Source organism: Macrotis lagotis, chromosome 2, assembly GCF_037893015.1.
Source record: "Macrotis lagotis isolate mMagLag1 chromosome 2, bilby.v1.9.chrom.fasta, whole genome shotgun sequence".
NCBI classification, from domain to species: Eukaryota; Metazoa; Chordata; class Mammalia; order Peramelemorphia; family Peramelidae; genus Macrotis; species Macrotis lagotis.
The window spans coordinates 244,608,478-244,623,101 of record NC_133659.1 but is presented as its reverse complement, the minus strand read 5'-3'; the positions used below and the strand labels follow the sequence as shown (position 1 = coordinate 244,623,101).

The 14,624-nt window shown below is 36.0% G+C and overlaps 1 protein-coding gene across 1 annotated transcript in view; it reads right to left on the bottom strand.

Moving 5' to 3' along the window:
• Positions 1-14,624, bottom strand: part of STX8 (syntaxin 8) — a 333,250-nt gene that overhangs the window by 209,650 nt on the left and 108,976 nt on the right. Inside the window, exon 6 of the mRNA XM_074225606.1 lies at positions 11,184-11,276. Coding sequence (XP_074081707.1) covers positions 11,184-11,276 — 93 coding nt within the window. The remainder of the gene's footprint in view (positions 1-11,183; positions 11,277-14,624) is intronic.

The following is a 14,624-nucleotide window of genomic DNA, read 5'->3' as shown; positions in this document are numbered from 1 at the left end:
TTTCATATGAAGGTGACCCTTGTCCATGCCAAAACAAACTCCTCAACATGAACCCTTGATTTCATCTACTTCCATCTTCTCAAGCAGACAGACTTCTTTATCATCTCCCCATCCTCTATCTTGTTTTCTACTCATGAAGTATCTCCTTCCTTGCTAACTAAATACATGCTTCCATTCCATATCTGGGTTAAATTTTTTGAGAAAGTTCTCTACACCAGTTGACTCCACTCCTCAATTCTCCCTTGCTTCTAAGTTCTTTGCAATCTAAAGTTGCTTTCTACAAAGTTACCAATCTCTTAACTGACATCTTTTCTCAATATTCATCCTTCTTGATTTTTCTACTGACTTGGACAATCTCAATCATCCTCTCTTCTTGGATATTCTTTTCACTAGTTTTAGTGACACAAGTCCCTTCTGATTCCTTCCCTGACTGTGTAACCTGATTATTTTTCAATCTTCTTTGATGTATCTTCATCCAGGTCACAACTACCAGACATGCATGGCCTGTCCTCTTCCATTCCCCTCTATACTATCTCACTTAGAGATGTCATCATCATGTATTCAATAATCATATCTAGGAAGATAATTCTCAAATACATATACCTAGCCCTAGTTTTTCTCCTGAGCTCCAACTCAAAAAAAAAAGTCAATTTATTATCCTTCTCCCCCACCCTCAACCCTCCCCTCTTCCTATAGGAAAATATCATCCTAAGATTTCAAACTCAACTCCAGGTGTTACCCTCAATTCCTCTTTTATACTTACTTCACATATTCAAACTGCTGCCAAGTCATGTCATTTTATATCTTCACAAGATATCTAATATGTTCATTTTTGCCTACTCATATAGCTATCCACCTCATATAGGTACATATCATCTCATACTTAGACTACTACAACAGCTATTGGTTGAACTTTCTAGCTTAAGTATATCCCAGGATGTACTGCTGATATCTCCAGAAGACTTTCTTTCTTTAAATTTTTTTATTTATTTAATGCAATGGGATCAAGTGATTTGTCCAAAGTTCACACAGCTAGGCGATTATTAAGTGTCTAATGCTGGATTTGAACTCAGGTTCTCCTGACTCCAGAGCCGATGATCTATCCACTGCACCACTTAGTTGCCCCAGGATTTTCTTTTCCTTGCAGTGAAAACTTCTTCACCTTAGAGGATCACAATCACCACTTTACTACTTCTCAAACTAGAAGCACTTTCAGTCCCTAAGGTGTCTCCTTTTGATTGACTGGTTTATTCCAGAATCTCTTAAGGAGAAGACCCAAGTTATACATGTCTTCAATCCTCCCCAAGCATCACAGTTCCAAAGAACTTTCTCTACCATGTCCCCTAGCAGGGTCTCCTCACCCTTCTCCTTGATTTCTCAGCATGCTTCCTTCCTCCAATAGCATGTAATTCCATGAGGGCAGAGACACTACATGTACATACATATGTAGATGTAGATATATATATATATATATATACACATACACATATATATAGTATACACACACACATATATAGTAACACACACACACACACACACACACACACACACACACACACACACACATATTTTTATATATTTTTTTCCCTAAGGAGAGGAAGGAAAAAGCACAATGTCAACTGCTATATAAATATTATTGGGTTGGACCTCCACCAGGGGCCAGTCATCTCTGACTCTCTGGCCCAGTCAACTCTACTTGACTGTTCTTTTTTTGCAAGGCAAGTGGGGTTATGTGGCTTCACACAGCTAGGTAACTATTAAGTGTCTGAGACCGGATTTGAACCCAAGTACTCCTGACTCCAGGGTCAGTGCTTTATCCACTGTGCTTGACTGTTCTTTTATCTCTGTTTCTCTCCACCTATTATTTTCTTATGTGTTGTACCTTCTTTTTTCTTTCCACACTTGCTTTCCCAGGTCTGAATAGTGATTCAGCTCGCTCCTGTGCTTTATCTATGAAAGCTCCTTCTACCTGCTCTATTAAATAAGAAGGTACATATGAGTATTATCAGGATCATTTTTCTATGCAGGAATACATGTAGCTCATCATCATTAAGTCCCTCATATTTTACCCTTCTCCTCCACTCTCTATGCTTCACCTGAGTCCTGTATTTGAAGATCAAATTTTCTGTTCAGCTCTGGCCATTCCAACAGGAACATTTGAAATTCTCCTAGTTCATTGAAAGTCCATCTTTTAGGGGCAGCTAGGTGGCACAGTGGATAGAGCATCAGCCCTGGAGTCAGGAGTTACCTAGCTGTGTGGCCTTGGGTGAGCCACTTAACCCCATTGCCTTGCAAAAAAAAAAAAAAGTCCATCTTTTTCCCTGGCAGAGAACATTCAGTTTTGCTGGGTAGTTGATTCTTGGTTGCATTCCAAGCTCTTTTGCCTTCTGGAATATTATATTCCAAACCCTACAAGCTTTTAATGCAGTTGCTGCTAAGTCCTGTGTGATCCTGACTGCAGCTCCCCATATTTGAATTGTGTCCTTCTGGCTGCTTGTAAAATTTTCTCTTGGCTCCGCCCCCATCTGTCCATTCTTAAGTACAACTGAGGTTCAGTGGAGAAATAGGTCATAGGAGTTGAGTGGATTGAAAAGCTGAGAAAATTAAGAGTCTTTGAAGGAATATTAAAATTCAATTTAAGAAATATTTATAACAACCCATTTTTCCTCTCCCCTAATTTCCCAAATATACCCTTAAGACTCAGCTCAAAACCTGCCTTTTGCAGGAGGCTTTTCCCAGTCTCCCCCTCCCTCTTTCCTCCCAGTTAGTTTCTCCCCTCCAAGATTACTTCCAATTCATATGTATATTACTGTTTACACACTATCTCTCCCAAAGCTAAGTGAGCTTCTAGTTCTTTTTGTCCTCAGGGCTTAGCACAATGCCTAGCATATAAAAAGTGCTTAATTAATGCAAGCTAACTTGTTGAATGTAAAAGGAAGGGGGGAAAAAGTTTTATGTTTATTTCAAACAACCATAACCAAGTCTATTTGATAACAGAATAATTTCATCATTAATGCAAATAAGCTCCTATTTTATCCCATTTTAAATGTAAAAATAAAAGTACTATGCCTCTTCAAGTAAGAGATTGGCAGAGTAATTAGTGCAAAAGAAGAATGTGTAATTTGTCCAAAGAAATTATATTAATCACATTATATTCCTTCTCAAGTTCCTTTATATATCATTCTCTTGGATTCCAAATTAATTGAAATCATTTCTAGGAATGTCTAAGGTCCTAAGCACTTTCCTATCTAATTCCATATTAATTTACTTGATTTCAAACATAGCATTTACTTTCTGACAAAACATCAAATTCTATAAATTTTTCATTTTTTTCATTTTTCCATATTACTGAATCTACTTCTAATCTAACAAGTCATTTTTTTCTATCAGATACATATTCTGAATCTTAAAATCCCAAAGATAATCCAAACTCATTCAAATTTCTGGTCTATTCTGCAACCTACACTGGACCCATGTAGAATTATGGAGTTTAAGTTTTGTTCAACATAAGTATTTGCTTCTGTTAAGGATTCTTAATCTTTTCAAAGAAACCTAGTGCTTTTATAATTTGTCAGTTCTTCTTATGTGAAGAAAAATGACGTAAACTAAATCATACCAAGATGATGAAGTCTAAATAAATAAAAAAGAGAGAATGAAAACCTAACCACATAATAACAATGTCGCAAAAAACATTGTTTTTCAAAAATTTTAGTACCAAAGAACTAATTCAATATTAAAAAAATTTTAAATATGGGTAAACATAGACAGTAAGTTTGTTTTTTGCATATTTTCATCTTCATCAAAACTTAAAATTACATGTATTTGAACCCCAAACTTAAGTATAACATGAAGAACTTGAAGACAGTACAAAGGAAAGTTACAAATGATTTGGATATTTAGGGAAAAACTCTAAGGAGGAAAGGAAAAATAAACTGTTAAGTTAATGTGCATAAAAGAAGCTTAAGAATTTTATTTCAGTAATATTTCTTAATAATTTCAAGAATTTGTTACAGTAAAAGTAAGATTTTCTTTCTTCATCAAGGGAAGTATGTTACAGAATTTCCTTCTCTAAAGATTTTTTTAAAGAAAATTACAGAATGACTCTCTTTCAGAGAAGGTCCTTAAGTAAGGTCCTTGCAGAAGACAAGGATAGAATGACCTCATAAAATCCTTTCCAGGGCAAGATTCTAAAAGACTAACAACTTATTTCTTTGTTCATGACTGAAACACAGAACAGAGAGTACTCATTCCACTAATCTCAACAGCCTATCATAGTCTGGTGAATAAAAACTTTTAAAAGAGAATCTGATGGCAATTCAATATCTCATAACTTTAAAACTTTTTTTCAATATATATTAAAATTATGTCTATACAACACTTGTATGTAACTATACTTTTTTTAGTAAATTTATCACATTTATCTAAAATATTATGGATACTAGAAAAACAACACATCAATATTCATTCCATTGCCAATCTAGGAATTTCTTTAGGAGGTCCCACTAAATTTTCTCTAAGTATTATCTACAAGGTGGAATCTAGAACCTCCAGACTTAAGATTTAAAGTCTAAATTCTAAAGGAGCACTTACAGTTTCTCAATCTACTCAGTTCTCATGAGCTACTTCTCCACCCCACCTCAACTACATACGAGAATGGACAGATATTCATTTTAAGATCAAGGAAAAGTATTTTACTTTCTTGCTCATGAGCACTGAAATTGCCTTTATACAATCTAATCACAACCTTTTGTCTCTGCCTTCCTCCCTATCCTTTATTAATTCTGTTTACAACTAGAATAATCAAATCACAATACATATTAGCATAGTGTTGTATCACATGCTCAGCATTTTTTCAGATAAAATAAACAACCTGAAATTTTAATAGAAAGAACAACTGACCAGAAAGTCCTCTATTTCTAAGGAGAAACCATAACATAACATAGAACACAGAACATAACACAGAAATGTCATTCCAGTGAAGTTTTTCTGGGTAACCACTACTGGAAATATAAATTATTTTGGGAAATAAAAATACTCCTTGCCTGTGTATGGATCTGTATTATATGAATTTCAGGGAGAAATGGGAGATCTATGCTTGATCTGCCTTGGATCAAACATAACATAGGACTTAGTTCAATTCTATTGTCTTATCATAAAATATAAACTGTGATAACCTATGTTTATAAAATGTAATATATCCCCCTGTCAGTCTATAAGATCCATGAGAAAAGAAATTTCTTCCTTTGTGTATCACTACTAGCTTGATGGTCTTCCTATGTATATCAATACTAGTTTAAATAATAAATGTTTGTTTTATAAATGAATTAATGTTTGAGGAATAAATGGCTTAGATTCTATAAGGAATCATGTAATGCTATTATGGTTTAGTGTACACATAATTCTAATGGATATATAATTTATTTCTGTTAATAGTATATTTTTGTATAATTCTTATATAGAACCATATTCGTGGGAATGTTCTCTATATGTGTATCATAATAAGTATAACTAAATATTATATATGTAAACTGTATGTAAAATATATGTATGTAAACTCTAATAGAGGTTCATAACTGGGAGAAATGGAATAGGAGGGGCGGAGCCAAGATGGTGACATGAAGGGATCCAGTCTTAGGAGCTCTCTGATAAAAACTCATAAACTAAGGACTCTAACTAAACTTTCGAGAGACAAAACCCACAAAGGGAACCAGTGAGGCAGTTCTACTCAAGGTAACCTGGAAAAGAGCAGAAAGGCTCTGCTCCCCCAGGTCGGGTCGGAGGGGCAGCCCGCCGGAAGGGTGGCCCACCAGAGCGAAAATACTTCAGCCTCCCTGAGCCAGCCCCAGGGCGCTGGGAACCATGGCTCACAGCAGCAGGGGAGTCCCCTGAGCTGCACCCCGGGGAGCACCAGGCACAAAGTGGGGGAACAGAGGGGACCTCTGCCAGAGTGAGCACTTGGAGCCCAGCCCTCAGGCCACACAGCTAGCAGCTTGGTCTTTCCCCAGCCCAGATCCAGGAAACAGAAGCAGGCAGAGCCCCTAAGCAGGAGCCTCCAGGGCATGAGCCCATTGAGCTGAGGAAGGAGAGTGAAGAGAGACTGCAGAGTTCTTCTGTCCTCTGCCTCTGGAACAGGACTCTGGGGTTCTGACCACATTCAGATCCTGATCGCAGTCCAGCCCCCCCCCCCCATAGAACAGCAGCGGCCCCCCCCCTTGGCCCCGTGGCAGGGGGGGGGGGGTGCATATGGTCATTCACAGACCAGGAAGGAGGACAGAGCCTCACACACTGAGACCCTTGTGGGAGTGCCCCAAAAGCTCAGGAAGCACCCCCAAACCAGGCCCAGGCTGGGAAAATGAGCAAGCAGAGAAACAAAAGGAAGACTATTGAAAAATGTTTTGCAAATGAGCCCAAGAAGGACCAAAATACTTAGTCTGAAGATGAGGAATCACAAGCTCCTGCATCTAAAGACTCCAAGAAAAACAGAAATTGGGCTCAGGCTATGACAGAGCTCAAAAAAGACTTTGAAAATCAAATGAGGGAGTTGGAAGAAAAACTGGGAAAAGAAAGGACAGAGATGCAGGAAAAACATGAAAATGAAGTCAGCAGCTTAGTCAAGGAAATCCAAAAAAATGCTGAAGAAAATAGCATGATAAAAACCAGCTTAGGTCAAATGGATAAAACAGTTCAAAAAGTTATTGAGGAGAAGAATGCTTTAAAAAGCAAAATTGGCCAGATGGAAAAAGAGATAAGAAAACTCTGAGGAGAACAAATCCTTCAGACAAAGAATAGAATTCAGGGAGACTGATGAATTTACCAGAAATCAGGAATCAATACTTCAAAACCAAAAAAATGAAAAATTAGAAGAAAATGTGAAATATCTCATTGAAAAAAACAACTGATATGGAAAACAGACTTAGGAAAGATAATTTAAAAATTATTGGAATACCTGAAAGTCATGATCAGGAAAAGAGCTTTGACAGCATTTTCAAAGAATTACTATAGGAAAATTGCCCTGATACTCTAGAAGCAGAGGGCAAAATAGAAATGGAGAGAATCCACCCATCCCCCCAAGAAAGAGATACCAAAAAACAAACCCCTAGGAATATTATAGCCAAGTTCCAGAACTCCCAAGTCAAAGAGAAAATATTACAAGCAGCCAGAAGGACACAGTTCAAATATTGTGGAGCTGCAGTCAGGATCACACAGGACTTAGCAGCAACTACACTGGAAGCTCATAGGGCATGGAATACAATATACCGGAAGGCAAAAGAGTTTAAAATGCAGCCAAGAATAAACTACCCAGCAAGGCTGAATGTGCTCTTCCAGGGAAAAAGATGGAATTTCAATGAACCAGGGGAATTTCAAAGGTTCCTTTTGGAATGGCCAGAGCTGAACAGAAGGTTTGATCTTCAGATACAGGACTCAGGTGAAGCATGGAGATTGGAGGAGAGGGGGGAAGTATGAGGGACTTAATGAGGATGAGCTGCATGTATAGAAAAATGATACTGATAATATTCATATGAACCTTCTCAGTTAATAGAGCGGGTAGAGGGAGCTTTTATAGTTGAAGCACAGGAGAAAGCTGAATTCGAGGATAAAATATGGTGTAAAAATGGAGTCAATAGAAAAAAAGGGAAATGGAATGGGAGAAAGAAAAAGGAGAGGGGGAATAGGCCAAGATATTTCACATAATAAGATTTTTTTTAATACAATGAGCTATTGCAATGATATGGAAAGGGGGAGCCAAGGGGGAATGAGGGAACCTTTGCTCTCATCAGAAATGGCTAGGAGAGGAAACAGCAAAAATACTCAATGGGGTATAGACATCTGGAGTAAGAAGGAGGGGGGGAGCAGGGGGAAGGGGTGGGGATGTGAATAAAGGAAGAGAGGATGGACCATGGGGGGAGAGTGGTCAGATATAACACAATTTCTTTTTTACTTCTTGCAAGGGGCTGGGATTGGAAGGCCTGCCCAGGACCATAGGGCCAGGTGGATTCTGGGCCTAAGGGGTGGTATGGGGGCTCAGGGCTTCTTGGCCCCAGGACCAGGGATCTGTCTGCTGCGCCACTCAGCAACCCTACAGCGGAGTCAGAGTGAAAGGAGAGAGAAAATATAGTACATGGTAGTGAAGAAATAAGAAAGGAGGGAGTTGAGATCAGCAATGGCAATGTTGGAAAAATATGGAAGTAACTTTTGTGGTGGACTTATCATAAAGAATGTGATCCACCCAGGACAGAGTTGATGGTGTTGGAACAAAGACTGAAGCACATCTTTTGTTATTATTATTTGGGGGAGGGTGCAGGGCGAGTGGGGCTGGGTGGCCTGCCTGGGGCCACATAGCAGGGTGATCTGTGGGTGTCTGGGGCCGGATTTGGACCCAGGTGCTCCTGGCTCAACGGCCGATGCTCTGTCTGCTACCCAGCCACCCCTACTATTATTACTATTTTATTTTATTTTGGGTCTTTTTTTTTTCTTCTTTTTGGTTTTTGCAGGGCAGTGGGGATCGGGTGGCTTGCATGTCACATGGCTGGGTGATTGTTGGGTCTACGGGGCTGGATGTGGGCTCGGGTGCTCATGGCTCCAGAGCTGGTGCTTCGTCCATTGCGCCACCTGGCCATACCTACAATTAGTACTATTATTTTTTTAATTTTAATTTTTTTTCTCTCCCCTTTACTTTTTTCGCCCAAGCAAGTCTATCTATATTCATGGGGGGAGGGGTATTTTGTTTACTTGTAAACCAGAATATTTTATTAATGTAAAAAAAAATTTGTACAAAATAAGAATAAAAATGAAATTTAAAAAAAAGAAATGGAATAGGAGATAGACTGAGATCCAGAGGGGAGGATAAAATGTACCATGTACAAATATTAGATTTTAATCAACTCTGCCCTGGAAAGGATGTCACCTTTCCTTTATCAAATATTTATTCAATTTTTAACTACCCTCCTAATTATAGAATGCTTAATTGTGGATTAAATGGGATTATCAAGTTTAAATGCTTTAAATGCAACCTCAGGTGACAGAGGCTTTCTATTTAATTTAGAAAGCCAATTACATGGAAATTTTCTTTTAATTTTTTTTCTCACAGAAAATGGGTAGATTGTCTACTCTCCTTGAAAATTCCTCATCCTCAAGCTTCCATAACATTAGTCTTTTGGTTTTCCTGCTACTTTTCTATCTTCTCTTTCATGGTTCCATTTCTCTCTGTCACTAGTAACTATTAGTTATGTATCTCCTAGGCTCAGGCCTAGGACCTCTACTATTATTTATTATTTATTCACATTATCTCATGGGAAGAGTTAATCTATTTTCAGAACATCAACTAACACTCTATGCTAACAAATCCCAGAACTTCTGATCTCCATCTGTCTATTTCACATTCCTAATTGAAAATCTCAAAATCAAAATGTACCAAAATTTATCATTACTCTAAAAGTAAGAACTATCCAACTTCCCAATTTTCATTCATGGTCAACTCTTATCTAATGTCTCTCTTTTATTTCCTACATCCAAAAAACTTCCATCATTTTTACCCACAAAATGTCTTCCACATCATCCTTCTTTGTATTCATTCTTGTATACCCAGTATTTATCTATCTATCTATCTATCTATCTATCTATCTATCTATCTAGCTATCTATCTATATATATATATACAAGAAGAGAAGTACTATCTAATGAATAGCTATATATACATATAACACATATATATTTAAACATACATTATATAGTCATATATTTAAATACCTATTTTATACATAATGTATTCAAATACATTTCAAATACAATAGTCCAGATTCTTATAACCAAGATTGCTGAAAGTCTTTTAGAATCTTTTGACTACCGGTTCATTTTCTCTCCCATTTCATCCCATATATGACTGCTATTTTAATCATGTAATTCTCGGTTAAAAACATTCAGTAACTGCCCTATTTCCTACAAATCATAGTGAATAGAGTGCTGTACTTCTTGTCAGGAAGAACTGAGTTTGAATGCTGCAATAAATATTAATGTTGAGACTTTGGGTGAATCACAACCTCTGATTTCAGTTTTCTTATCTGTAAAATGAAGGAATTGAACTTGATAATCTTTAAAGTCTCTTGCAGCTCCAAATCTGTAATTCTAAATTCTAATTTTCAAGATCTTCTATAATCTGACCCACCCTACTTAATTTCATACTATCGAATTAACTCCCAAGCTCACAAAGTTCATTTTTACCTCTCTTCCTTCCCTCACTTTAAATGTTCTCCAATCACATTTCTATTTATCAGCAATCCTTCAAATCTTATTCATGTTTCACCTCTTCTTTCCCTAATGAATTCATGTCTTCCTGATATTACTACACCATAATGTATCATTTAGTTATGTTGTTTCAATTGTTTGCTGTTGTTTCATGTATCACCAGAAGAACTCACAAGAAATATGTGAAATAAGAGTTATCCCCTCTATATTCACAAGAATATGAAAATGACAGAACAAATTTAAGGAAATTCCTCTTTGCTACTTTAAAAAAAAATCAGTTCTACAAATTCTAGTCTTTTAATTTATAGTTAATCCATGAATCATTCACTTCCTTTTCTGCCTACCAGTCTAGTCACCATCTGATTCCTTGGTCAAATGTCAAAAATGCAGATTGTCTAGCCAGATGTGGTCTGAATAGTAGAATACAGTAAGTATAATTCCCATGAATTGGAATTAATTAGTCAAAAATTGCATTTGTAATTTTAAAAGTAGCAACATATTTAGGAACACATTTTATCTATATAAAATCAATGTTAACTCACAAAACACAAAACATGTTAAATGAAGATAAGATTCTTGATAAAAAATCTCAGATATCTTATTCACTAAAATATGTAGCTTATAGTTTCATCTGATAAAAATGGAAAAGGAAATCTAAAAAAAAATATTCTGAGCACTTTTAGGAAATCAAGTTTCAAATCTCAATCTCCACTATATACAAAGAGTGAAACATAATTGTTATTTTTTAGCCTAGGTAACATATTGTTAACATAGCAGTTTGTTAATATAGTTAACAAATCAGAAAGTTATTTCTTTCATAAACCAAGTATAGTAGTATTAAACTATATCAATCAATCAAAAATAATCAGTTATACTATTTAACCTCTAAATATTGATTCTTTCCTACTATTCATCAATGACCTTCAAAGACACAATCTTACCATTTTGTTCATCAAGCTCATTCCCAATCTCTTGCCCCATTTGTTTCTGTCGACTTATAATTGAGGAAAGGGCATCAAGGCCAGCATCTTGTTCTAAAGAAACAGATGGAAAAATCATTAAGTCTACAGCTGATATAACAAACAAATTGGACCTGCCAGATATAAAACAAAAGGAATATATATAACACTGAAATCTTTCCAATATGAGGTATGTCCATCTTGGATCTCATCCAAGAGAGTTTTGTTACTGAAATACTAAAAGGTTTTATATATGTGTGTGTATATACACACATATATAACACAGGCCTACGCCATGAAACCCAGACAGAATTATACTTCTGTTTCAGTGTACTAAAAATATGAGTACTACCCTTTTACAGCTGTTTCCTTTGGACAAGGAAGGTAAATGAAAAAAGAAAGAGGAGAGGACACAGACTCTGAAGAAATAAAGAAGCTGATACCATTGCTTAGAATACAATATTAGGTACCATCTCTAAAATATATGCATTTTATCCAGTTAAATACCAGAAAACAAAAATTATCATTTGATTTGTGACATTTATACTAAGACTCTGTTTTAATTTACCAATAACACTTTTTTTGAGGGCAAATTGCATAATCTGGGGATGTAGAAAGCATGCCTTTTTTAAGACTCTCATATTCAGCAAATATGAAAAATAATTTTTATCTTTCCCCAAAACTCAGCCTTCTTCCTACTTTCTGCAACCTATTTCTTTTTTTAGCTGTATAAAATATTGCTTTGGTAATTTGAATGATATGAGGAATGAGTGAGTAACTTAATTTTAGATAACATTGCCATTTTAATATTACTCATTTGGTCTACCCAGCCAATATTTTTTTTCCACTTATTAAGATGCTTTATTTCTTCAGAGTAAATTGTAATTGTATTCATAGATTTCCAATTGTGTCTTAGTGGGTAGACATTCAAATCTGTAGTTACTTTAAATGAATCTTTTTCTCTTTTATTCCTGTGGATTTTGTTGGCAATATACAAAAATACTGGTGATTTGTGTAGATTGAATTTATATCCTACAACTTTGCTGAAAATAGTTTCTGGCTAATTTTTAGTTGACTTCCTAGGGTTTTCTAGGTAGATTCTCATATCAAATAAAAAAAACCTAATAATTTTGTTTTCTTTTTCCTTATTCTTAATTCTCTTAATTTCTCTTTCTTGATTGCTATCATTAGCACTTCTCACAATATGGTCAATAGCAGTGGTGATACCTGACCTTATAGAAAAGGCCTCTATTTTTATCTTCATTATATATAATGCTAACTCTTGACTTTAGACAAATACTTCTTACAATATAAAGGAAAGATCCATTTATTTCTATATTATCTGTATTGGTTTTAGCAGCTACAGTTGCTACTTGAGACTAGAAACATTTTAAAATAATTCATGGTTAGGAATATGTACATTCTAATTTTAACTTAAACCTAGTAAAGACTAGCTCTTTGAAACTGAACAACTAACCTAACCCTTATGAACTTTAGCTTCTTCATCTGCAAAATGGGAAAAATAGCTATACATTCTTTACAAAGCTAGTACAATCAAATGAGAATGGATGCAAACCTTTGAATACCATATTTCTATTCTTTTTATCATTATTTGTAAATACCTTGCAAAATGCTATAATTTTTATGTAATAACAGCCAATTATTCATATTTGCTCTATTACATTGTACTGTCTATTTCTTATGTTATGATATTTGTTTTACAGGCTGGCACACAGGGTTTTGAATTCTTCCCAAGACTTTATAATAAAATGAAAAAAAGTTAAATATATTTGAATCCTGAAAGTCATTTTACATATTGTTATATTACAAAACTAAGTTATTTGCTATTTTTTACTACTCACAAAAACATCTTATTTACTAATTAAATACTGTTTAATATAAGCAAGCCATTTCTGGAGAAAAACATCAACAAAAATTCTTTCACAGAGCATCTAAAACAGCATTTGACCTAAAACACAAATTGACCCTTGCCTTTATTTGCAAGTTCAACTAAAAAAATGATATTAAGATTATCCTTGAAAGTAGTCACGGGGGGGGGGGGGGGGGGGGGGCGGCTAGGTGGCGCAGTGGATAGAGCACAGGCACTGGAGTCAAGAGTACCTGAGTTGAAATCCAGTTTCAGACACTTAATAATTACCTAGCTGTGTGGCCTTGGGCAAACCATTTAACCCCATTTGCCTTGCAAAAACCTTAAAAAAAAAAAAAAGTAGTCACAAGAAACTCCATACCCACTCTGATGCTTGGCTGATGAAAAACAACAGATAATTCAAGCAAGGGACCTAAAGCAATTCAAGGTGCTCTTAGTGTTTATAGCTCCTGTTATAACTAATAAAATCTCCTTTTGTTAACTGTTGAAAGACCTATGAATGCCATTCCAATATCAAATAAAACTAACAAGGGATTGGCTTGAGTTGCCCCAGAACAAATAGCCCCAGACAAAGCTAAGCATTCTGGGGACTATATATTGTTGTCTTTGTTATTTGGGGGGTGTGTGTGTGTGTGTGTTTTGGGTGGGGAACAAAGTCTAGCAAAAGTCCAACAATTATCACTCTCACACTCTCCTTTGGTTTTAGGTTGACCAAAGGCATTTGGCATACAACTTGTCAGCTGATTAAAATAGACTAGACCTAAACTAGACAGAAAGATGGTGCTTTAGCCCTTGAGGGGAAGAAAGGGCATGGAAATGAACGACTGTTCCAGCACTCAAATTAGCAAAAATTCATTTGCAAAGGTTGGGCAAAGGGGTGAAGGAAGTCAGACTCATAAATGTTAGGCAATTCAATAGGTGATGCAATCACTGGTAGTAATTCTAGACTCAAGTATCAGGTAAAAAGGGTTCCCTTCTCTATATGAGAAGAGAAACTTCAGGTTCTCAGGTAGATGACATTAGAGCTTACTGAAAGATGAAACAGACATTGGCTTCCTCACATTATGTCTCCAAATTCATCAAGGACATCTGTTTTTTGCTCAAAACTAATATACTAATTTCTATTTGGCTTCAGACAACTCTTAAGCCAAGTCACTGCTGTCTGAGCAGAAGGCAGTGATAGCGAATCTATTTCTTCATCATATCTACTACCAGTCTCAATACAATTATTGGGAAGAAGGGCCCAACTTCTATCCAACACTCTGGATTTTGATGACAATCCCAGAAGCACTGGATGTTGTCGTGTTACTCAATATTAGAAGCCAGGGCAAGGGCAGGAAGTAGGTGTGAGGAACCTTTAATCTGTGACATTTTGGTACAAATGTTTCCACTCAGGTCTTTCCTGCTGGAGGATTAGACAGCAACTTCAGGCCAAGAATATAATCTAATCTCTTCTACCCACCAAAGCTACATATGGAAGTTTTGAATTTCTAAGTAAATATGAAGGATTTTTTTGTTTAACCAAACCAATGATT